The 26,917-nt window shown below is 42.6% G+C and overlaps 1 protein-coding gene across 4 annotated transcripts in view; it reads left to right on the forward strand.

The window, feature by feature from the left end:
- TTI2 (TELO2 interacting protein 2) overlaps positions 1-26,917 on the forward strand; it is a 97,385-nt gene that overhangs the window by 18,081 nt on the left and 52,387 nt on the right. For all 4 annotated transcript variants that reach the window (XR_011199420.1, XR_011199421.1, XM_069213815.1 and 1 more), the window contains exon 2: positions 4,829-5,015. Coding sequence is in view for 2 of the 4 variants with exons in the window: in XM_069213815.1 (XP_069069916.1) it covers positions 4,829-5,015 (187 nt within the window). In the remaining 2 variants the exon portion in view is untranslated. The remainder of the gene's footprint in view (positions 1-4,828; positions 5,016-26,917) is intronic.

The raw sequence follows: 26,917 nt of genomic DNA on the forward strand, positions 1-26,917 counted from the left end.
CCATGCCAATGGCATGGGCACTGCAGGGGCCCCCGTAAAAGACCCCACAAAGTATAAAGCAGACACTGAAATACGCGACGGGTGCAACTGCACCCGTCGCACCCCTGCAACTACGCCGGCTCAATTCTGAGCCGGCGTCCTCGTTGCAGGGGCATTTCCGCTGGGCCGGCGGGCGCTCTTTTGGAGAGCGCCCGCCGGCCCAGCGGAAATGTTTGAATGGCCGCCACGGTCTTTTGACCGCGGTGCGGTCATTTGTCGGCGGTAAGGTCTGAATGACCCCCATTGTCTTGTCTTGTTTTAAAGGTTGTTAAGAGACGGAATGGGGGATATACAGTTGCCTTTCAGCACAATCCTTTTGAAGCTGTGTGAACTTGGAATCATCTGCTTTTTTGAACAGTAGTAGTGACTGATCAAGTAGTCGCTGACTCTTGATTGGTGCAGTACTCTGATTTTTAAAGATGAAACCAGGTGGCCCTAGCATTTTTTATTTTTATTTTTTATAGCTAGTCATTCAGCGGAATGTATTTCTCCTGTGGTATTTTACCAAACCATGAAGTTAATTCATTGGGGATTGTAGCACTCACTGTTTTTTGATAACTGGTTTATGTTGTGTATAACTGCGGCACACAAAAAAGAGTCAGCAGTACATAATGTTGATACCCTATAGAACATCTTTTAAACAACACCTTTTGGCTAGATTCTGGTTAATAATACAACTTGGAAGGTTCTATCAGAATCATACTATTTAAAAAAAAAAAAAACTGAGTGAGTACATAAAAAGCAGAACTTTATAAAATTCTCTAAATAAATGCTACAAGAAATGAGGCCTTCAGTCAAATAAATGGCATGCACAAGTATTGTTAGAAAAAGACACAATTTGTCAGTGAGATGCTTTGGTGTAGCATGCTCAAGTATTGTTTGACAAGCATCGGCAAAGCCAATAGTTCTTGCTTATGCAACGTTTTGTCAACGCGTTTTAGCTGGGTTATACACCAGTGTGCCATGCTGTTCAGCATGGCTAAAGTTAGTTTCATGGAGTGGTATAGAATGGCGTAGAGTGGAGTGCATAGAGTAGAGTGGCAAGGAGTGGAGTGAGGTAGAGTCTTGTAGACTTGAGTGGTGTAGAGCGTTGTGGAGTGGCATAAAGTCAGGTAGAGCGGAGTGTCCCAGTTGAGTCATGTAGATTGGAGTGTTGTAGAGTGGAGGAAAGTGTCGTGGAGTAAAGTGGCATGGAGTATAGTAGCGTGGAGTCAAGCAGAGTGTGGACTGGCATATTGTGACATAGGGTGGAGTAAAGTGGAGTGGAGTGTTGTAGAGTGGCACACGATGGAGTATACTGTCATAGAGCAGAGTAGAGTGTCACAGAGTTGAGTGTTGTGGAGTGACATAGTGTTGTAGAATGGAGTGGTGTAGAGCTGAATACTGGCACAGAGTGGAGTAGTGTCATTGAGTAGTGTCGAAGTGTCATGGAAGAGGGTAGAGTGGCTTAGAGTGGAGTATAGTGTTGTGGGTTGGAGTGTTGTGCAAAGTGAAGTGGAATAGAGTGTTCAAGTGTGATATGGCATAGAGTGGAGTATAGTGGAGTTTCAAAGTAGAGTGGCATAGGTTAGAGCGAGGCGGCGTAGAGAGGAGGGACCTAGAATGTCAATGAAATGGAGTAGTGTCATAGAGTGGAGTGGAGTAGAGTGGCATACACTAGAGTAGAGTGGTGTTGAGTATGTGTGGTGTGGTTGTGTGCTGCAATTATAGACAGCACATTTTCCATTGAAATTATCATTACATTTGCACAAATGTAGTTTTACTGATAAAATTATAATCTGATAGAGACTTCTAGTTGCATATTCCTTACCATTGAATTTCCCACAGGCGTCAGCTTGATCCAGAGATTTCTTTTTGAGCTGTACGTACCCCTGCGAGCCTTTGAGCCGTTGGGTGGTGTTGATTGGCTTTGCGTCCATCGGCAGCGTCGTCCGTGCTGGATATGACATGGCGGGTCCTATATAGGCACAACCCCCGGTGCGTTGACATCAATTCTTTTCTTTCAGCGCCAGCTAGCACTGATCTGAAAAGACCTACCCGCCCGTCACTTTTTGACTGGCCTTTTTAAAACTTTTTGTTGAAGACTTTTTTTCGAACTTTCTACTCCTGGTGCGTCTTGGGTGTCATTACTGGAGGCTGGGTTTAAGCCCTGCGGGTCTGTCATAGGGCGATGTCCCTGATAGATATGCATCTTGTGTGTCTTTGGTGCCTCGAGCGCGACAACAACCCAAAGTCGTGCTCTGAGTCGTGGGACACCCAGGGATCAGGTCCTAGATCCAGACTAGCGTTGGTCGTACTTCCCCGACGCTCCAACACTACCCGCACCCAGGAGCGGCACCATCCCTATTCCCGACTCAGATTCGGAGCTGGATAGGCGTAGTGTGACTCTGATGTCAGCAGGAGCCTTGTATCCTGTCGGATCCTGAGCCCCTTTCTTGTGAGCTAGGTTATGGGTGAGTAATGGGAGGGGTCACTGGACCGTTTAGAATACCAGATCCAAGACGGTATGGACTGGCGTACAGCCTTGGGTGTGGCTAGCGGAGTGGATACTTCACCAGACACTGGCATGCTTTCTCCTCCTCCTGTGGCTACAGAGGAGGGGCTTCCTACTTAATGGTGGTGAGAAGAGCAGCTGAGGTCTTGGACCATGTGTTGCTTTCGGTGGCAGTCAAGACTAACCTCCTGACAGCGGTGCTTCAGCCTAGGGTTTTCTCTTCTGAACACATTCTTTCGCTTTTATTGAAGCCCTTGCGGACGTCCTACTGGGTACCTGGTCGAAACCCAGCAAAGGGCCTCCTGTCAACTGGCCAATTGCCCGCCCCACTCCGGGGGACCCAGGATTTCTGACGCAACACACCACCCCTGAGAGCTTGGTCAGTAACTTGTTCTACAGTGCACAAACCACAATTTGTGGGGATCAGCATCACCCAGCGTTTCGATATATTTTGCTCTTATTAAAATATTTGTTTGACACTTCAGAATTATATAAAAAAAAAAAAAGTGCAATTCTGGTATGTTCTGAAATGTTTGTACAGTTTGTTTACTTGCATTAAAATGTTGTGGTTTTCTAGAAAAAAGATAACACCCTTTCCTCTGCACCAAGCAAGATTGTCACATAATTCCTCTCATTTTGCAGTCCGAGAAAAGTAAATACCAACCTTCCTCGAATACAGATCCTGACATTTGACATGCTTTGAATGCAGAGCAAATGTGACAAAATAAAAACTAAATTTACAGACCTGTTTTATTGCTCATTCGCTTCTGAACTCCAGCATGGCTCTTTTGGAGTTGCTTCAGCACCCCCCCACTTCCCTGCTCATGGCACCTATGGCACTGGCATGAAATTGAAGGGGAGGATTGTTTAAGGTATGCTATTAGTAAAGAACACTGATGAAAATAAACAAGCTTGTAGGCAGAACATTGTTTACAGGCATGCAAGATTGATAAACTCATAGTGGCAGAGATGCGTTGCATCAATCAAGCAGAAAGATAGAAGGCAGGAAACATTTTCAAAGAAAAAAACCCACATTTGCTGCTGCATACAAACTGAGAACACGTTTTCTCATGGAGTTCCTCATGCAAAAGAAAAGAAAACTCCTATAAAGCAAGCACTTATAGCAAAATAAAAGAAGCTGAAGAAGTTGGAGAAGTGGTAAGCAGGCAATGCTCCACAGGAAACACAACAACATGCTGGACAGCCCAAAACAAATAAAGCCAGCAAATAAAAAACAAGCACATTTTGTGTTACAAACCAAGCCAGTGGTAACCAATGGGCGGAATACATTCCTATGGAAGCTTTCAGCATGTCTCCAATATGACTTTGCAAGCTTAGACCTAAAAAAGGGCACAATTTATCTGAGATGCTTATGTCACTATGTTGCAGTTTAACACCAAGCTAATTTTGAGCATATTTGTGTGACTTTAAAAAAATGACAAAAATGTTTTATTTAAAGTAGTTGCCCGTGAATTCAATCAACCCAATATTTTTTTTACTGCATTTTATTTAAATCAACCCCATTCACTTTACCAACAGTGCCCTACTCCATTTTCCTCCTCCTGGAAATTTTCCATTTTAGAGGCATTGGACAGGCAGTAGTCATCTGACATTGCTGCAAGTATTGATCATTTCATTGTCTTCCCAGCATTTTTTAAAATATGCAGTGATGTATGATCGAGACAGTGCTTGGCTAGCCATGTGTTACTTTCTCACATTTTAAGGTATATGATAGAGGCATGGTGGTGTGATCAATGACTTAAGAAATAATAGAAAATTTAAATTGGCACTAGTTCTGCACTTTTTGTCAAATTCTCAGCTAGTTCCCTTGTCTCGTAGACCTCAACTTTGTGAAAAAATGTAGAAAGAACATGCTCTGTGGGTAGGAAGAATTGGTGTACAAACAAAAAAAATGATGAACTGCTCAATGCTGAAAACAGCTCTCCAGGGTAAAGTTTTGTTTTGGCAGATTGATGGGCAAAATAGAGACAAGAAAGAAGAGTCCAGTAGCACATGCTCTGCCTGCTTTGCCTGTTCTTGAAGAAGTGTACAACTTTGGCTTCTAATGCTCTCTAACAGAACTGGATATTACATCAAATGGATAACATTCTTATGCTGTTCTCCAGGTATTTTAAGCTTTAGAATTCAAGCCAACTCGCTAATTTATTGTGCACCATTGTACGGCTGGGATCTGCTCTAAAAGTTATTGTACTTTTGAGATGTTATGGCATGGGACGTTTGCACTAACAGATATTGGTCCACCCCACTATAACTATTTTAATTATGTATTCTTAGGGACACCTGGGAACTGAACCCTGCCACCAAGTATATTTTCTCGTGGACATTGCAGCAAGTAATTCGTCCTTGGCTGAGTGATTACCTGGACAGTGTTTTGCCTCCATCACTGCTATTATCCGATGACTTTAGGACAGAAAATAAGATCCTGGGTGTGAGATGCCTGCATCACATCATCCTGAATGTGGTAAGCCAACGTGACAGACCCCTGCAGTGCAGTGCGGCCACCAACCCTCAAGGGTTCCTCAGTCTTTCAGGGGGGCGGCCAGGCCAATAAATACATGTGATAGACTGGGGGCCCTCATCACATTCTGCAGGGGGGACCCCATAGTTTTGCATTACACCACTGGGCCAATGTTGTGTAAGGCTATGTATCTTTGTGTGAGGAGTGTGAAGAATGCTTGCCTGTGGATTGGGGGCCAGTGGAGCTCTTTGAGGTGCAAGGTGATGTGAGAGTGGGTTGTGATGTTGAGGGTGAGCCTGGCCCTTGAGCTTTGTATGGTCTGGATTCTTTTGATCTGTTGAGTGTTGATTCCAGCATAGGGTGTTGCCGTAGTCCACCTTGCAGGTGATGAGGGCTGAAGTCATGGTTCTGCGAGTGTTGGTGGGGATCTATTTGAGGATCATCTTGAGCATCTTGAATGTGTGGAATCAGGAGACAGAGGCTGCGTTCATTTGGCTGGTCAATTAGTTGGTTGTCGATTACTATTCTGATGTTGCTTGTGTGGATTGCCGGTAGGGCTGAGGGTCAGAGTTCGGAAGGCTACCAGGTAGAGTCCCAGAGCAAAGGTGTCTTTGCAGAAGGTTGCTGTTTCTGTCTTGAGCTTGAGTCATTTGATTGTTATCCATCTGGTGATTTTGGTCATGCAAGTGGAGAAATTTGTCTCGGTGTTGGTGTGTTGTTGGACAGGGAGAGTATGAGCTGGGTGCCATCAGCATAGGATATGATGTTGATTCCAAGGGCACAGATAATGCTGGTGAGTGCGGTCATGTGGGCATTGAACAAAGTGGGGCTAAATGAGGATCCTTGTTGAACTCATCAGATGAGGTTGCAGTGTTTGAGGTGAAGGTGGCCAGGCTGTGACAGACTGGATGCAGCCTGTCAGGAAGGAAGAAATCCAGCAAAGTACAGTACCTCGGATGCTAGCTTCACGCAGTAGTTGGATAAGAATAGGATGGGAGACCCTGTCAAAGACCTCGATACGATCCAGTAGGATGATGGCTGCAGTTTCACCTCTGTCCATGATCATCCAGATGTTCTCCAAGGTGTCAGTGAGGGTGGTCTTTGTACTGTGGCTGGGCCTGAATCCAGATTGAATGGGGTTGAGGAGGTGGTGGTCAGTGAAGTGTGGCTAGGCATTTGCAAGTGTTTTTGATGGCCCAAAACAGTTGAATATGGAACCTTGCTTTCATAGCTATGTAAACCAGTAGAATATTTTTGTGCTAAATTTAAGTTCGTTCTCCTGTCCGCGTTGGCTTTGTGCACCATGTTTTCTTGATTCCCAGTATGAGTTTAATATCCCAAAGTGTCCAACTCTAAAAGCATTGCTTAGAATTTTAGGCCAAAATTAATATGGTCACTAAAGGCTGTGAGGTGGTTTGTTTCATTCCGTTTATTAGTAGCACTTTGGGTGATAACGTTAATAATGAGACTTACTAGTAGAGCTCCCTCTGACAGATGCATTACTATGTACATTTGTGTCTCTTGTTTCACAGAGCATCCGCATTCCACCAGGGGTGTGGAATTTAATAAAATATCCACTTGTCCATCAAACAGGTTGCTTCATAAATCTACTTGTCCTGTAACAAAATCTACTTGTCCCTTTGATGCAATATAATGAAGTGACAAATCATGGCATCAGTCTTATTATACAAGAACTCTGAAAAATAGCCTCTCTGATTATGCAAGGGCTTATACTATAGGAGGGTTTGGATACTAGCATATTCCTTATTTTTCCACGTTTCCACAGATGTACATACTGAGGATGTAGGTAGTATTAAGCAATAGTTCCAGGTTGGGAATGCCCTTTTTGAGTCTGTGTAAACCATGAATTTGCATGTTTTAGGGTTTTCTTTACCAGCTCTTCTCTAATTATTTTCCCTACTGAAAAAGCTTGGACATTTTATTTCTGACAGTTGGGGAGAAAAGTAATTGGAAGGAAAGTGAACTTGTAAATGAGACTTTACAAGTTCACTTTACAACAGATTTTACCATGAGCAAATCTAGACATACATATTTGCTCGAGCTTAAATGTAGTTCACAAATATTTTCTAGGAATCCCATTTCCCGGCCTACTTCTGTACATTCTTTGTAATTCATGAGTTGTAAGTCTGCACTAAGGCAAGGACACATACCATGGGTACACTTTTGTGACTTCCTGTAAGAATTGGACTCCTAATTAGGTCTTGTGTTGACCAAGATCTTTTGTTTTTATTACAATTCTGTCTTTCTCTCTCTGTCTATTGGCTGGCTTCACTAAGAGTGACAGTATTGTGTTTGTAAAGCAGAAAGAGGAAAACACTCCCGTCTTTTTCTACAATGTGACAAGATACTGCTCTTTCTATATACCTAAAGTACAAATAAACAGCACAGGGGCTTGCCAGCTTTTTTCTGTTTTTTTTTTTTAAAGCAGTTAGTCACTCATGCTGAATAGCTTGATGCCACTCCCAACGTGTCGATCATCCTTTCATTTTCATGGATTCTTCAATGTGCCCGAGAAGAGGGGTGATACATATGAAAACAGTGAAACGCAAGCCTTTGTGTGGCACCGCAGATCATTAATCTAGGTCTGTGCTAATCTTTATTCTTGGTTATTTTTTATTTTGTGTAAATCAAGTACCCTACATAGAGATATGTATGCTGAGTTGAAGCTTTTCACACTCTATCCTATGAATTTTTTAAAGGGCGACCCTTTGCTAACGCCTTTATTGCAAAAGGATGCAGTGTAAGGAGAGCACACCTGTCTGTGGAATATTTTGCTGTGCTAGGGTGAGAGTAAAGTAATATCACTGAAAATGTTGTGTAGCTTATGCTACTGCAGTTTCTTCATTTAGTCGCGTTTTAAACGGCAGATTTCAATTTTACTCGGTATCTTAATTTATAGCATTCAGAGCAACCCCAACAAGTACTTGAGCTTGTGGAACAACTAAATTGTCACTGAAAGGGATTCATAACTAGCCAAAGGCTTGTCCTCGGAACAAAAGCTACTGAGTTGGTCAGTAAAATATTCTATAAAGTCAGAAGACGCTATTGCATAGGAAGAGTGCATTAGGAGATGTTTGATGTGTATAGATGGAGGCTGCTGTAAAACCCTGGAGGGTAATAGGTCTAAGATTATTGTGATCATTTGTTTCAAGTACTGTGTGTGTGTTTTACTCAAAACGCAAGTTTTTGTTTCTTTTAGGTTTTAGGTTTTTTGTTTATATTTTGTAAGGCAGATATTGGACACTATGCAAGTGTTGTTCTTTACCATCCACACACTTAGAGAGTAAACCACACTGTTCAATGAATGCTGCATTCACCAGTGACCTACAAGTTGCTTTGAGGGAATCTGGTTGGATGAATCTTAGAACTCCAAATTCCAACACAGTTAAAGTTCTTCAGTCAATGAAAATGCCTCATCTTTGCAATACATGACGAAGGGAAGAACAATTGGAGCTCAGGGAAGAACACTGCTTAGTGCTTAAGTTAAAGGTCTGTCTCTCTTATGAACTTAAACATTAGAATCCTGACCTAGTTTGGCTATCAGACTAGGTTCGGTGATGAAAGACTGACTAAAGATAACTCGCCTAGCACTAATATGATTTCATCAAGGTATGCTGGCACTTTTGCGACAGTGGTGACAAGCTAAATCAACCCAGTAGTTAACATGCATTTTGAACAGCCAGTTCTTATTAGGGTTGCTCTATGCTGGCTGGCTTGTAATGTTTATGTAATGAACAGACAGGGGATCGTCAGTTTGGCTATTTAAGTTTTAAGATACAGTTCATGGTCAAAAATAATCCCTGCCCACTTAACTGGTGCCAGGGCAGAACCCAGTGAAGATAGTCACCAGGCCTGGAAAAAAATAGCTGAGTCAAATATAAAAAAATCTATTTTATCAGTATTGCATTTGTGGTGGGTTTTCACATGTTGAGGTAGAAATATAAACTTCAAGCTCTCTTTAAAAAAAACATTTAACAAATGGCAACAATGGTCTAAGATTGCACATCTTGATATGTATCAGAAATGTCAATACCTTGCTGCTCAAAAGCTACAACACACCTTTTGCCCTGATGTGAATGTTTTAAACAGAAACAAATTCTGGTAAAACAGGTAAATAAACAAAGTAGTGGAGCACTCTTATTTCGACTTAGACGTGTCATGAGCAAGGGCCCAGGAACATGTGTCAGTATAATCACTTTCAATACTAAAAAAATATGCATACGAATTAAATCAAAAGAGACAAACTTTTAGTTTCTTTAATGATAGAATTTACCAAACAACAAAAGATCTAATTAAAATCATGATCACTAGTTAATACATAGATAGTCTTGGGAATGAGTAGTTATTATTGGCACTAAGATGTAGATACTCTATGCTACATTGCTCTGTTCTTGGTTAAGTTGGGAATTCAACGTGTTTCGTCCCTTCTCCGAGACTTCTTCATGGCTGATGACAAAAATAATTGTTCATGTGTGAGAGAACAGGGCTGATTGCATAGGCCCCCTAACTTGTTGCCCCCATTTTCCACTTTTTGCTGGTGTTTTCCTGACTCTGGTGGTACCCTGGGTACTGCTAATCAGTCCCAGGGCTTGTGCTGTGTGTAAAATCAGTATGCAAATTAGGCTAATTATAATTGGCTAAGTGAACCTACCTATACGTTCCTAGTATATGGTAGGGCATGTAGGTTTAGGGACCCCAGCATAGGTAGTGCACCCATAGGTGCACTGCTGAGGTGCCAAGTGTCATTTTAAAGGCGGGCCTGTCTTGCTGGCTGCTTTTAAATTAAAGTTACATGCAAATTCGACTTTGGAATTAAAAGTAGTTCCAAAGTCTTAAACTATCTTATTTTTCATATAAGTCACCCCTAAGGTGTGCCCTATGTGCCCCTAGGGCTGGGTGCCATGTAACTATAAGCTGGGACCTTATAAAAATAGTTTTATAAGCCCTGGTGAGGTAAAGCACCTACATTTGTTTTCCCTCATTGTAGTGAATGGCCTCCATAGGCTAGAATGGGGAGACTTTATTTTAATTTCCAAAATCCTCTTAAGTAACAGATACCAGAAGTTTGGTATCAAATTAATTGTAATAATAAATCTCACAACTTCCAGTTGTTGGATTTAATATAACTTGTTCAGGTAAAGAGTTTTAAACTTTACCTGAAAAGTTGCCAACTTCTGCCCTGCAGTGTTTTTGCTGCTGTGCTCTGATTGGCCAGCCTCTGGCAGCCTGGCCAGGCTGCCTTGATGAGGTGTGAAGTGGCCTGGCTCAGCACAACGAGATGTGTGTGGGGGAGGAGATCTCCCCTCAGAAGATGGTGAAGCAGGAAGGCGGAGGGCTGCCAAACTGGCCTTTAAAGGCAGAGAAGGACATTTCGAGCAACACAGAAACACCCTCACATCCTGCAAACCCGGACAATTAGGTGCCCCCTTGATTAGATTTGGAGAGGGCAGGAGAGGGGTATGTTTAGGATTTTTAGCCACACCAGTGGGTGGTGTCAGCCAGATGTAACCTCCAAAAATCACTTTTAGCCATGATGGATTTTTGAGGAATGGAAGTGGTCATCACAGGGGAAAGGACCCTGCCCCTGATTGGAAATCCAGGACCCCCCTGTTTTTCACCCAGGAGCAAGGATAAAACTGGCAGACCTGCACCCACACCTCTGATCCCTATCAGATTCCAACAAGGAAGAACTACAGGAGAAGATGGAATGCCCTGCTGGACCCCTGACCTGCACCTGCACCTGCACACTGCACTCTGGAGGACTTCACCAGCTGCACACTTGGGCTTCACCACTAAAAGGACTTTACCTGTCTTCTACTGCTTCAAGAAGGGACTCCCTGTTTGCTACAGGTACCAAGGAGCGGCCCAAAGTCCCCTGCATCAAGTCCTGCAAGCAGAGCCCAGCTGACCAGTGTCCAGTGTCTGCCTGAGGATTCTGATCAGGTGCATTCTGGGAATTGTAGTCCCAACTCCCAAGGAGCAACTCAGAGCTTCTGGAATCATGGATCAAGTTGTGGACACTTCAAGGACACAAAAAGGACCCCTGGAAGAAGACCCAGAAGTTTGGAGATGTTTGGAGCAACTCCATAAATTGAAGAGGTGCATTGTGGGAGTTGTAGTCCCAGACCCCAAGGGGCACACCCTAGCCTCTGAACCCTTGGCTGGTGCTGTGGTCCACTTTCCTGAATGAAACACTTCTGAAAGTAAGTGTGTTAGTGTTACCTCGTGGGTGGCCTGAACTCTGTACTTTGTTCCTTTCCAGTGTGACCTTTTTTAACCCTTTGAGCGCTAGTTGCTTCTAGGTGCTAGAAAGCATTCATTCTTTAACAATTCATATCTCTGGTTCCACTTATCCGATTTTATTCATTTTTGTGTCATTTTAAAGCTAAAAATATTTTCTATTTTTATACATTGACTTTGGATTTTTAAACCGTTTCCTGTGTTTTATTTAATTACTGTTTTGTGATACTTGAATGCTTTACGCTTAGTCTCCTAAGTTAAGCCTTGTCGCTCATTGCCAAGCAACCAAGGGTTGAGCTGGGTTTAATTTACTGAGACCTGACTGGACCTAAGCAGAGGTTACTTACCTGCCCTTACCAATAACCCATTTTCCAACATCAATACAGAGCTGATCTCCACAAATTAAAATCATCTTATAAGTAACTATATTATTGTGCCAAATCCAATAAAAGCCCAACACTAATGGTTTTGAGTTTGTTAATTACATATGTGCTATATAATTGGGGCACTTCATGATCAAATCTAAAATTAAAAACAAATATCCACTGTGACAATTAACTTTGTGATCACTAAAGGTGACTCCACATGGACCCATTCACCAAACATATGTGCCAATGCAAAGAAAACGTGAAAGGAGAAAGAGCCTAACGTCCCCCAAAACCATAGTCCAACCTGTAAGGAGAAATATACCATTTATCACGCTGCATGCCCCTTGATAGAAAGAACATGATGGGTTCACTCCAGTACCTAAAATTTTGTTCAAGCCACCGAAGAGAAACACCGAAACAAAAGAGATGTGCTCAGGAAAGATGAAAGTAAGTAGGTATCACCGAACAACCTACATCGAAAACAAATACTATCAAGTCTGATTTATTCAGCGACGCGACAATGGATGATAGATCCTTATAACACCCTCTTCCAAAAAATGTATCAGAACAGCTAAAAAGACAAAATAAAAAAGATATATGTTAATTCACTTTAAAGCCATCAATAAATCCTATATCGAATACTGAAACAACTAACCTTCAAATTCTGGAACTTTACATCAATAGCTGCTATTCTAATGGCAGTTAACGATTTGAGGTACGAAGATCCAAATGAGACTGGTTACACATATCCCTTAATCGCCAATTCAAAGGACTGCCCAAATCGGGCTGGAGAATGTAATAAATAGTAGGATAAATTATGGCTCAGTCAGTAGAAAGATGGGCCTTGAGAAGTCTTCTGACTACTAAATCTGAAAAATAATAATTGTGGCGCCCAAATTTATGAACTAGTAGAGCAAAGCCAACAGAGAGCTACATACAGTGTAAAAATACGCATTTGTTCGTGCCTGTTAAAGGACGTGTTGTGCCGCCTGTATAGGCTGGGACAGAATTAAATAAATTATGAATGTTAATTCTCGCTGTATTTCCTACAAAACCTCAATGTTTCCTGTAATTCCAAAATCCTTATTATGTTGCTCACATGGTACACCACCTCACAGAAGGTTAAGTGAACAATAACAGAAATATAATGGCAGCTGTACTCTCCTCAATAATCTTAAAAATGGACAATAAGGGAAGTTCATATGGCTACATGTTAAAAACATATGTTGCATCGCCTATAGAGGCTGAGACAGAATTAGTCAAATCTTAAGTATCAATCCTCGCCATACCCACTACAAGGCATCAAAGTCTCCTGTGATCCTAAGACAAAATCACATTAGTCATGTCACGCCCAAAAGCTTTCATTTGCCTTCTGCATGTCCCAAACGCCCACACATACTGTACTTCTAAACCAGGCGAATCCCCAAGCCTTGGATTGGCATCTTGTAGGCATTGAGTTGGCGAGCATAACCATCTGTTCTTTATTGACACATAAACGTGCATGTGTCACCTAAACGACAACTGTGCTGAGCCAACTAAATAGAAAACAGCTTCCTCGTATCCAAATGAAGGAAACGAAATGAAGGAAACAAAAACAATTGAGTAAATGTAGTATTAGTCTTTACGGATCATGAGATAGTCAGCTGAAATCCTAATTTATTTCCTTCCAAACAATAATCCTTCTGATTTGATGTTTACATGCATGCAACATCCGATTTCGTTGTAATAAAAAGGGGTCAGACAAGGAAGTGAACCCTATTATTCGCCTTGAAGAAGTCACTGAGAATGGATGAAAGACGTGTCTACTGAACTCTCGACTTGACCAAGAACATCGATGCAGCTTAGAGCATCTACATCCTACTGACAATAATAACTACTCATTCCGAAGACTAACTATGTATTAAGACTCTCTGTCAACAGAAACATTGATGAAGCCAGAACTCTGATTGTCAACCATGTAGCAGAAAACCTGAAATCATGTAGTCTGATAAATCTGGCTAATAGGCCTAGAGTGCCAGGCTCACAGATGGTCTCTGCAGCTACCCAGAGGCCACCGAATGCAAAGCGGATCAGAATAATGAACCAAGACACTACCTAAATATGATCTGAAAGAAAGGACTATGTCCTCCTCAGCATACTGCCTCTCACCTGCATCTCCCAATACCTAGAAATAATAACAGGCTGAGAGACTGGTTGCCAAAAAGCAAGAGAGATCTACAAGGCCAATAGCTATGGGCTACCTGAATCTAAAAATAGCAGAGATTGCATAGTTTGGCTGCTGGCACAAGTTCAGTCCTGCGCTGCATACAAAGAGGAGCCAATGCATCTCTTGAAGGATCCAGGGACTGCTGCAGAACTAAGGATTACAGAGTGTGTTTAGAGGCCATTTTCAAGAAGTTAACAGTGTAGTGGTCCAGAGGAGATTCAGAGTAATGGTACAATGTTTACTACGAGTTTAATAGTCTTCCAGTGGAGAGAATGGTTACAAGGCTCCAGTGATATGCATGGCTGAAGATAAACAGAAAAGCTTTTGGAGCATGCCAATAAATTACTCAAAAATACGTTTTAGTATTGGCATTGGGTTACTTCTACCCTAGCATTGCAGATTGTTCTCAGGTAGGATATCTCACTGTGTGAAATGATCTAGTAGAGAATTAATTTTGTCTGTGTTTTGCCCATCATTTGCTTTTTTGTCTGAGGGAACAAGAACACAGACTCTCACTGATAGAATCGTGCTCTTTCTGATAGAATTAAGAGAAGAAGTGAAATTGGTAGGTGTGCTCGCTCTCCTTTAGGTCAGCCCATTAACTGCTGAGGCTTAAACTCCCTCCTTCCCTCTGTGCCCCAACCCCCAGTCCCCATCCCCCTGCACGGACCCCAGTCCATGCAGATCCTGTTTTGGGTGCTCTTTAAGGGTTGGAAATTATTAGAGTCAAATTTTTAGTCCTTATGGAGATAGCTCTGGGTTAGTGCAATGGGTAAAATTATATGTATACTTGTAAGAGCTTTCACACAGCCCTCTTCAACATTGGCCTGTTATTGCCAATCACATTTGTTGTCTACCCATTACAGCGCAGCAAATGGCATTGACCGCAGACCAGCCCACCTCAGAACCTAGCTATTGGCTATCTTCACTTAGAAGGACAGCATTATGCCTAGCCACAAAGAGCAGATCCACACACAAAAAAGTTCTAATAAGTGCTGAGGACAATAGTAATATGTGCGCTTTGAGACTTTTTTTTTTCTTTTAGTCTTTTTAGGTCAAGCATAGCAGCGCACCAGCTCTGCTATTTTCCGACGGGTTGCTATGTATTTGGGCTTTTAACCATGCCCACTTCACGCCCACCACTGTCGCTCGTTCGGGAGCTTGCTGTTCAAAAATCCTTTGTTATCATTGGTAAATGCTGTACGTTTGTCCCTCCTTTTGGCGGTTTGGTTAGCGCCTTGGGCATCGACCCTGTTACATGGCTAATTGCGCATTTGCCGATACGTTTGACTGCAAGGGAACTTCTTTTTCCTTTTGTGTGTCTCTTTCACGCTCATGGCGTGGCGCTTTGAATTGGCTTGCTCAGGGATGTGGAATTCCTATCGCCCGACGCCCGGGACATCTTGTTTGGGGTCAAGGGCAAAAAGTTTTTATGTTTGCTTTGTCCTTGGGACAAGTAGGCCCAACCCCCTGCAGCACAAACCCTTTAGCTGCCTGTTTACAGAGAGTTGAACTCTCTGCAGTTGAGGTAATGTGTTTCCATAAGATAATGCTGTTCGAACTTGTATTTATGGTTCATTATTTGAAAGCCTACATTATTAGGGTGCGTGCTGTAAATAAATGTTATAAGGTCACACTTCACTACTGACGTTGGTTCCAGTACACGAAAAAAAAAACGTGTACACACGTTTGAAAAGTTTAGGCTAAGAGGCTAAGTATAATGCTCCAAGAATGCTCTCTGATTATATGCAAATGAAGTGTCATTTAGTAAAATGTGTTGATGCATGCTAGTATTTCCCAAAAATATTTCTAATGGAAAATCAGTGTAACCATTTTCAACACGATTATGGGAAGCATGAAAATAAACAAACACTGACAAAGCCAACTGATCTGACATATTTTTATAAGTCTTTTAGTTTCATCAATGCGTGTCTTGTTTTGACATGGCTTTTGTAACACTTTATTGTTGTGGGAGCTACCAGGCCCTCAACATTGTAACAAACATTGGCAAAACCCCCCCAAAAAGTTTTTGAACTCTTAAAGCACACGTTGCCCCCAGCGGCATAACAAAGGCCCCGCAGCCGCCCTCCAGAGGGCCCCGTCAGCACAGCACCTGCCCTGAGTGAGTCTGGAGAGGGGGCTCCTCCATGTTCTTTGCAAAGGGGCACCCTCCAGTTTCGTTACGTCACTGATTGCCACTGTAGTTCCTGACACTGAACAAAACTACTTTGTGTGGCAATATGCTCCTTGTGGAAGAGCAGAATGCGATCACTCACAGTAAAGCCAGCCAAAAGAGAGAGAAATAGAAGTTTAATAAAAACAAAATGTCTTTGTTAACACCAGACCTAATTAGGGACCAAGACCCACATGTAGGTAGCTTTTTGAATGTCGCAAACAGCGACTTTCGCTGTTTGCGACGTGCAAAAAGCACATTGCGATGCACAAACCCAGTTTTGCGATTCAGTAACCTGGTTACCGAATCACAAAATGGGTTTGCGACTCGCAATTAGTAAGGGGTGTTCCCTTCCTAATTGCAACTCGCAGTGCAATGTAGGATTGTTTTGTGACCGCGAACGCGGGCGCACACCAATCGCAGTTTGCACCCATTTCAAATGGGTGCTAACACTTTCGCAAAAGGGAAGGGATCCCCATGGGACCCCTTTCCCATTGTGAATGTCACTGTAAACATTTTTTCAGAGCAGGCAGTGGTCCTGCGGACCACTGCCTGCTCTGAAAAAATGAAACGAAAACGTTTAATTTTTCGTTTTTGTTATGCATCTCGTTTTCCTTTAAGGAAAACGGGCTGCATTACAAAAAAAAACAAAAAAAACTGCTTTATTGAAAAGCAGTCACAGACATGGTGGTCGGCTGTCTGCAGCAGGCCACCATTCGTGAGGGGGTCGCAAATTGTGGCCCACCTCATGATTATTCATGATGTGGGCATTTGCGAAGCCCTTGCGAATCACAGATGGTGTCAAGGACACCATCCTACATTCGGATTTGCGACTCGCAATTTGCAGGTCACAGATCTGAACCTACCTACTTGTGGCCCCAAATTCTTAAAGAAAGTCACAAAAGTGCACCCATGGTATATGTCGTACCCCTATAAAATATTTGTGAACTGTATTTTAGCGTGGGTAAATACGATGTGTAGATTTGCTCATGTGAAAATCTATTGAGCATTTGCAAGTTCATTTTCCCTCCAGCCACTTTCTTCCCAACCCTGGAAGAAGTTCTAATTCTGCCATTGTCAGGAGTAAATGTCCAACCTTTCTTATTATGGGAAAATATTAGAGAGAAGCTGGTAAAAATCTTTAACACATGCAGGTACGTAGGTTTGCAGACTCAAAGGCATTCCAGCCCTGGAACTATTGCTTACTGCTTCCTCCAGCCCCAGTATGCAGATCTGCAGAAAGGTGGCAAAATAAGGAAATTGCTACAGTAGGGATTGAAACTCCAAGTATTCAAGCCCTACTATGGTAGTAGCCCTGGCATAATCAGAGAGGCTATTAATTGCTGCCATAATTTGTCGCCACACTACATGGCACCAAAGGGACAAGTAGATCTTTTTACAGGACAAGTAGATTTGAGAAGCAACCTGTCCCCTGGACAAGTAGATATTTTAATAAATTCCACACCCCTGCTTGCTTATGTGAAACTGTATGAATTTTCATTTTCAATTTAAGCGGCAAGAAAAGTCCAGTTAAGAGTTTACAACGCTAATAGCTCTTGCTCGAGCAAATGTGAGACACATTGCAATGCAAATGTTTATTTTGTTTTCAGTGGGGATTGGGCATGCCAGGTTCCTCTCCACCACTGTCTAATCATATTCCTTTAATTATTTTCCTCCCCATGAAACAATTCATGTTATGTGACCAAACGTTAGTAGGCCCATTGCCATCCTTAGTCCATGTAAGGTTGGAATGCTGAGGCAGAGACTTTTTACCTTTTTTTTTTTTTTTTTTGGTAATATAATTTTATTGGTATTTGAGTAATATACATCATCAAAGTATGCACAGTAACAATGTCAAATTTGTACATAACTATCTCCGCAGGATGACCAGAGTCACAGTGCAGGGTCTCAAGATGAGTGCCTCCATAATGTACAACACAAAATGCCTCTTGAGAAGCATGTGAAATACAATGCAATAAAATCAGTAAACCAAATTAAACGACCCCCCGCTTCCTCCACACCACTTGCTCAGTATATAGTCACCTTTCAAAGGACATCAAACAGTACATCCTAACCCCAGCCGCACAACCCTCAGGCCATCTCTAGTACTGGTGGCCAAGACCCTGAACCTCATCCATGCCATTGTATCTCTATCATACAGTGAGAGCACTATACCTGGTCAGTCCCTTCATCACTCACACTCTCCATCTCTGTAGACGCAGGATGGTTGGTAATATCAAGGTTGCGGATCATGGCACCGAGGGCCCGCAGGCCATCAGCGAGCCTATCTTCTCGCTTCACTGTTTCACGTGGGCATTCTCCACTCCTTCCCATTCTGTCATTTTGCACAGCCAGTCCACAGTCAAAGGGGGTGGGGGGTGGTCTCAGGTTCAGCCACCTATTGGCTATGCGTTGTTTGGCCTGGGTCAGTCCAAGGATTGCAAACGTCCTACTAAGCTTCCTGTTTTTCATAGCAGCTACCAACCCCGGCAAGCAATATTTCGGTTCCCCAGGTATCACTCATCCTGTGTAAGTGTTGCAGTACAGCGTTCCAGTAGCAAACAATCTGTGGGCAGCTCCACAGTGTGAAAGAAGTTAGCTGCTGTGTACCCACAGCGTGTGCATCCTACACTCCTAGATGGGTAGATTGCATGTGGGTGTCTGGGTGAGGGGTATGTAATATGCACTACATTATACTGAATAAGCCTAAACCATGCATTAGCAGAGACTTCCTGCACTCTTCCATGGATCCTAACCCATTCCCCAGCCTTGATTGGGAATTCACAAACCCACTGCCCAGTTGCTCCCAGGGGGAGCTGAGCCTGTCTTCTCACAAAGTGCAGTATAGATGATTAATAAGCCTCTGGCCTCCCACTAGATTCAGCTGTGCCACAAGCGGCTGAGTAGGCTCAGTGGCATCTGGGAATCCTGGCCAAAGTTCTTGCGCCGTAGCCAGCCTAGAAGTTTCCATTGCCTCATGTATAGTGACATTTCGGCCCGAATGATATAAGTCCCCCAAGGTAAGAAGGCCCCCTCCGCCCAGTAGGCCATGGTCGTGGATCGTCCAGTCTGCAAAAAAAAAAAGGCAGAATTTTCCATATCTCCAGGTCTGGCGAGTATGGCACCCTGCAGAGCACTACCCATACCGCCCTCTCCAAGAGCCTGCACACCAGCTTCAGTATTTGTGCCATTGTTCAGGCATGCCTTTACCCCGCAGCAGTAGGGCCCCATAATCTTCTCCCCTTATAGAGCGAGCCAGTAGGGATTTCTCTCAATTAGACTTGTCGGCAAACCAGTGCACGGCATGCTGTAAGTGAGTTGCAAGATTATACATTTCAAGGTTTGGTACCTCCATGCCACCTCTGTCCCAATCCAACCTCAATGTGGTGAGCTCCACCCGGCACCTTTCCCCAGCCCACAATTAAGTCTACCAAGAGTTTGTCCAGTTCCTTAAAGACACTCCGAGGCATCTCATACATGGTACCCTGCAACACATAAAGGCACCAGGACAGTACCACCATCTTAATTAGGGCAATCTTTCACATTAAGGAGAGCTGGAGCCTATTCCAGAATTTAATTGACGCCTAAAATTAGCAATCACCCGCCCAGTATTTAAAGTATGGCATGCCATGTTAACAAACACTGTCTGTTTTCCATGGCAGTCCAGATTCAGGAAGGTTAGCAGTCTCAATCCCCTCCAGCTGTTCCAGTGGTAACAATATTGATTTTGACTGATTGACATGAGGTCCGAGAGCTCCAGATTCCCTCAACATATTCAATATGATTGGGGCAGAGATGTCTAGTTGATGCAGGTAAATCATGGCCTCATCTGTGTCAAATTACACAGCATGGGTAGCTTGCCCCATCCAGATAGCCCTGCTATGTAACACCTGTCTCATCTTGGACGCCACTGGTTCCACTGCCAGGGCGAACAGAATGGGGAAAGGGGACACCCCTGCCAAGTTCCCCGCTGCAGCTGGATCACCTCCGATACCATGTAACCCGTATGCATGCATGCCAGTGGTTGATCATAAAGAAGTTTGATGCAGGCAACAAATTTGGGATCCAGTCCCATTCTTTTTAACACTTGCCACATATGCTCCCAGCTATCCGAGTTGAACACTTTCTCTGTATCCAGGAAAGCAAGGGCATACCTATCCTCTTCCAGAACAAGGTGAGTAAAAGTCATGTGCCAACCTTCATAGGTTGCAGAACGTATTTCTAAGGGAGATAAATCCCCGTTGGTCAGGGTGGACTAATTTTGGGAGACAGCGGCACAAGCGCTTTGCTAGTGTGTGGTCAAGTATCTTTTGGCCTACATTTAATAATGACAGTGGGCTGTAGGAGGCTGCGTCCAGAGGTTCCTTCCCGGGTTTGAGTATTAACACTACTAGTGCTTCGCGCATGGACTCTGGGAGTACTCCCCTCTCCAGAGCATCCTGATAGACCAGCAGTAATGTATCGGCTATAGTTAATAGAAGAGCTTTATAGAGTTCAGCAGGTAAACTATCTCAACCTGAAGCCTTAGCTGTCTTAAGAGAATCTGTGGTCTGCAATATCTCCTACCTGGTCAACGGTCCTTCTAGCTCCTACCGTTCAGGCTCTCCTAGCCGCATTAGTGGCAGCGAGGCAAGGTAGGCTGTCACCTCAAGAACCGGGACCACACCGGGCGATATGTACACCCACCCCCTGAGGTGATCCATCAGGGTCTCATTAATGGCCTTTTGTGTACAAACCATTTCTCCCCCTGAATCCCTAATCAAAACTATAGGTTCTGATTGATGCTCTTGATTAACCATCCTGGCCAATAACCTGCCTGCTTTATCTATCTCCATGTGCAGTTATGGCCTATAAGACAGGCAGACATGCTTTTTCAGGTGATCCCATAAGGAGAGAACTTGTTGTTTAGTGTCTCCTCACTCTGGACGAACTGTGGGATCTTGTGGTAGCATCCTCTCTAGGATAGGAAGCTTTTTTTCTTGTAGTTTTAAGCTCCTCTCTGGTGTTTGTCAGATACCCGTAGTGGTTTTTGTACACACTCCACGAAGCACCACCTTAATGGCATCCTGCTCTGTCGCAATGTGTTTGGGGCTCTGCCGGGTAAAGATAAAATAATCAGTGAGGGCATCAGCTATCACGCCCCTAAAGACTGGGTCAGTAAGGGATTCCGTGCGCATGTGCCGCAACGTGACCCGCAGTACTCTCCTGGTCAGACAGTAAATCATGAGTAAGGGTGAGTGGTCTGAGATATATCTGACTAAGTATGTTGTATCTGAAACTAGCTGCAAGGCCTCTATCTGTTTAAGGAAGTTTTCCAGTCTACTGTGTGTGTCAGCTGCAGGAGTGCAGCAGGAGCATTTGTGTGTCTGTGGGTGCTGAGCTCTCCAGATGTCTACCCCACACCTCATCAGTTGTTTCAAGGCTTCTGACATATGATACTTAGTGCCTCATTGCATAGGGAACTGGTCTAGTTCTCCGTCCAACACACAATTACAGTCCCCAGCTACAAGCAACTTTACAGGGAGGAACCCTTTCGCCGCAGTCAACACGGTCGGTCCCATAAAAGGTGTCATAATCTATATTAGGAGCATATATATTGACCAGGCAGAGGTTGTGAGCATCCAGTGTGCCATATAGGATGACATATTGCTCATTTAGGTCCTCATTCTCCCATAAATTCTGGAAAGGGCCACCAGGGGCCACTCATATAAGGGTCCCTGTTATGAATGAATCATACAACAATTTGTTGTAAGCCACTTTATTTCCTGGCGCCTCAGTGGAAAGCCTCTTAATCAACAGCCTCCCTGTTCCTTCTTCCCGATGCGTTTCCCACAGCACATGGCAACAGTGGAACGCGTTTGATTATAAACATAACACATCCCCTTCCTTTCAAAATACAAAGAAAAATAAAATAAAATGATGCAATAAATATAAACCAAACATTGAAATTTAACAGTAGTACTAACAGCAGTGCATATAATATTTTATATACATATGGCTCTCATAAAGGTTACTTGATTAACTCAAGAAAGCTTTCTCCCCGCACACAAAATCCTTAAGCCAACCAGGTGGTTTCCTCACTCTTCCTCCATCCAAAACTTCACTAACACCACCATCAACTTTCTCAAACCTTCCACGACACTCAACATCCTTGTTCACTTCAGCACCATTCTAATTTCCACCAATGTTCCCATCAACGCTATTTCCACTTCCACCAATCTCCTTGTTCACATCAACACTATTTCCATTTCCACCATTCTCTTTAAGTAGTCCATCATTACTTACAGTATCATCACCTTCTTCCCCTTCCAACCATCTAAAATCAGGGGTAGACGGATTATGTCTCCAAACTTCCCTACACACCTTGACCACCCGTTTAAGATTCCATACTTTCCCATTGCTCAACCTGATAGCATTGTTCAATACCTCTACCACTTCCTCTAGTTCATAAAATGGACTATGTCCTTTTTATAACCTTACCTGGTTTCTTGACATGAACCCAATCACCAACCACAATGTCATCATGTTTTTCCTTCATCCTATTCTAAACTGATTCTACTGATCATTGCACAACATTACGTTGATGCAACCAGTTTAAACTATACTTGGTCCTAGGTTCCCGCCCTCTCATTATCACAAAAGGCGACAATTCTGTTACCTCATTCTTCATCACTCTGTATGCCCATACAGGCTTGTGTAACTGTACTTCCCAATCCTTGCCACTAGCAAAGGCTGATTGAATAACTCCTTTAATCACCCTGTTGAACCTTTCCACCATGCCATTGCAACTTGGGTTATAAAGGGAAGTAGTTTTATGTTGTACGCCAATTCTTTTGAAGTAATCTTTCGATGCTTTGGACACAAACTGAGCACCATTGTCACTTAGTACCACTTTAGGTAAACCTTCAGACACAAAAACCTTATCTAAAGATGCCAAAACACATTTTGTGTCTACCCTCTCCACAATTTTTAAAATAGGCCATTTTGAAAACAAATCCATCAACACAATCACATATTTTTGTTAGTCACCAAAAGGTCCAGCAAAGTCAATTGCCACCTGTTCCTATGGTTGTTTTGGCAAAAAACATTTGTTCATTGGCGGTCTGAATGTTTGTAACGCCTTGTCGGCATTTGAACACTTGGAACAATTCCTCACACACCTTTTGACCTCAACATCCATATTTGGCCACCAAAATAAACTTCTTACCACACCCTTTGTTTTTACAATACCAAAGTGTCTTTCATGACATAGATCCATAATTACTTCCCACAAGCTTTTCGGCTGAACAATCCGTTCACCCCTCATGATTGTACCATTCTTCATAAACAATTGCGATCTCACTTCCCAAAACAGCATAACCTCTTCCTTCAATTAGTTTTTTATCAGACCAACGTTCTTGCAAGAAATGTCTCACATCGATCAGTACAGTATCCTTATCATATTCAGACATCCATTCTTCTCTGCACACAGCATGACTACCATCTGCATGTACAAAGGCTACTTGAAAATTATGCTAGTTTTCATCCACACACTCTTCCAATTTAGTAGGCATTCTAGATAGAAAGTCCGCTACTAGATTGTCCTTGCTAGGTAAATATATCCGCTAATATACATAGTCCTGCATCCTTATTGACAATCTTGCAATCCTCGCAGAAGCCTTCACAGTTCCCTCCGTTGTCAATAATTTCACCAACGGCTTGTGATCACGGAAAATTGTCACTGGTTTTACCCACACAAAAACTCTGAAGTGATCCAAAACCCACCCACATGCCAACGCTTCCCTCTCAGTTGTGGGATACTTTTCCTCCATTGGCAATAAGGCTCTAGAAGCAAAAGATATTATAAATTCCTTCCCATCGTTATCCTTCCGGCTTAATACTGCACCTAACCCTTTGCCACTGGCATCTGTCGTGATCTAGTTATCCAGGTTAGGATCAAAACATTGCAAGCTTTGAACTTTATCAATTTCTGAAGTGATGCGGTTGAATTTTTCCTGGCATTCCTTAGACCATTCAAACTTGACTTTGTTTTTTAACAGTTGTCTCAAATGAAAACTTTTGTCAGCAAATCGTGGAATAAATTTAGCACAGTATTCAACTAATCCTAAAAAAGATCTGACATCATCCTTAGAATTTGGAAGCAGAGCATCTTTGATAGCATTCACTAGGGACTCTTTTGGTCTGACATCTTGGGCTCCAATGTCATGACCCAGATAAGTGGCGCTGTTCCTTGCAAATTTGCATTTCGAGAGTTCCACAGTTAAACCACTTTTCTCCAATATATTCATCACCTCCTTTAGCCTTGAATTATGTTCGATTTTGTTCCTTCCATAGATTAGAATGTCATCCTTGAAACGTTTTACACCAGTCTTATATCCAAATAACTGAAACATAAGTCTTTGGAACACTGCAGCAACAGATGCGAACCCAAAAGGCATCCTGTTGAATTGGAAACACCCGAAAGGTATTATAAACTCTGTGTATTTTTTTTGAGTCAGAAGTCAAGGAAATCTGATGATACGCAGCATCCAAATCTATTGTGGAGAATATTCTTGCACCGTTTTAAGAGAGAACCATTTCATTAATCCTAGGTAAAAGAAAACGATCAATAACAATATTATTGAGAAATGGCGTAAGTCCACACATAGACAAATCTTTCCATTACTACGTCTAGCGACCACCAATAGAGAAACGCTTCAATTGGTTGTATCACTCCTAACGCCACCAATCTTTGCAGCTCCTCTGAAACTTCGGCTCTAATCATGATAGGAACGTCCCTAACCTTATGTACCTTGGGAACTGCATTACCCTTCAAAATTATATGGTGTTCAAAACCCTTTAAATTTCCCAAATTCGTGTCAAACACTGAAGGAAATTTACATAGCAGATCCTTTGCAAAATCCAGCTCTTCATCCACTACCTTCACTTGTCTTCACTGTTTGGATTCAGGACAATGTGCAATTTACCCTGATCAATCCAGCCAAGAACTGGTGGTCCTTGCTTACTTATATACAACTTAGCTCGAGTGGATCTGTTTTTAAACCTAAAGGTTAACCATCTATAACCTAACATGTCAATTTTATCACCGCTATATCCTTGCGGTTGTATATCTGGTTCTCGTAACTCCACACTAATTTTCCCCACAAATTTGTCTCTCCACACCTCTTCATTCACAATGGTTTAAGGTGAACCAGAATCAGCAAACATTTTCATTTTAACTCCACCAATGCTTATTTGACACCCCGGCTTAATTTGTTTTTGGACTTCCCATTGACATTCAGAATCATATTAGTTGAAGAACATATGACATTATCATTCCCAATAACATGACACTCTCCAACCTCTTCATCTTCACAATTCAGAATTTTCCAACACACACTTAACGTTACTATTTTTTTTCCCTGCAAACTTTCGCAAAATTACCAATTAACCCACAATTACCACATTTCCTTTGGATGGCTGGACAGGTCTTGCTATACGCTAGGTGATCCTAACTACCACACCTGTAACATCTATTTTTTTCTTTAGGAAATGATTTAGATTGAGCATTGAAAGACTTACTGGCAGGTTGGGGGCATTATAAGACTTACTGGCAGGTTTGGAGTTTATTTTACAAACAACCTCAGACTCTTTATCTTTTGACAGTAACTCCTTGGCACATCTGCCTAACATCTCTGCTTTACACAATATTCATAATATCTTCAAGTGATGAATCCCCATTCACCCATAAACTTTCTTGTATACCTTGATTATGAACATGCATTACTAATTGATCTCTAATTAACTTTGTTTGTAATGTTCCAAACTTGCAATCAGTTGCTCGTTTTTTAAGTTCAGCTACTTAATTGTCCACTGATTCATTCTCATGTTGCTTACGTTGAAAAAATGTATACCTAGTAATGCCCATACAAACCTTTGGTGCAAAATAAGTGTCATGATCTTTCAATGCCGCCTCAAAAACATTCTGATCCCCCTACTACTGGGTAACATTTGGTTATACACTCTTAACCCATAAGGACCTGAGGAATGTAGTAAAAAACGTTTTTTTTGTTTTTGTTCTGCTGACATGTTGCCAGAATCACCCACTGCGGCAATGTAATTTGTAAAGTACTCTTTCCACTCTATCCACTTAATAGTTGGTTCAGAAGCTGTTGGCCAAAATGCATGTGGTGGAGAAATGCAGAATTTCTGTGTTGCCATTATTAATTAACTGCCCCAAGCTTATATTGAAAACAATAGCCCAGAAAAAAAAAATAACGAATGCAAATAGCCATCCATGGTTTCTATGAGGATTATCCCAGAAGACAAAGGTGGCCGCTAAATACATGTAAAGTTGTTTTCCAAGGAAATAGGGCTTGTCACAAAATAAGGAAAATTTGTTGTATTTAAATCCAGCGCACGTTGAGTCACTGACCAGGCTCGCGCATATGAAAACAACTTGGATCTCCACTAAGACAACATCTGAGCTCACAGCCAGTTAAACTTTGTTGCCAAGGCAACTACACACTTCCACAGGATCCTTCAATATGGCCTCTGGCAACACATACCCATCAGTGTTCATGTTGTTATGGCAACACTAACGCGCATAACTACTGTTGCCCACAGCCTGATATAACTTCCTTGATGAATCCAAGAGCGGAAATGTACGATTTAAATCTGCACAAACTGGCCCTCAAGGAATCGGAAATGTGCAAACACAAAGCGCAATGAGGATCTTTCCGTCGGCGCTAACTCCGGCCTAGAAGGAGTGCTAATAGGCGCGTCCACTTCTCCACGACACAGCACGTGTAGTTTCCCAGCTCCAGGCGCTTGTCGCCAATTTGTTATGAATGAATCATACAACAATTTGTTGTGAGCCACTTTATTTCCTGGAGGGGAAAAGCCTCTTAATCAACCG

The sequence above is a fragment of the Pleurodeles waltl genome, chromosome 11 (genome assembly GCF_031143425.1).
Source record: "Pleurodeles waltl isolate 20211129_DDA chromosome 11, aPleWal1.hap1.20221129, whole genome shotgun sequence".
NCBI lineage: Eukaryota > Metazoa > Chordata > Amphibia > Caudata > Salamandridae > Pleurodeles > Pleurodeles waltl.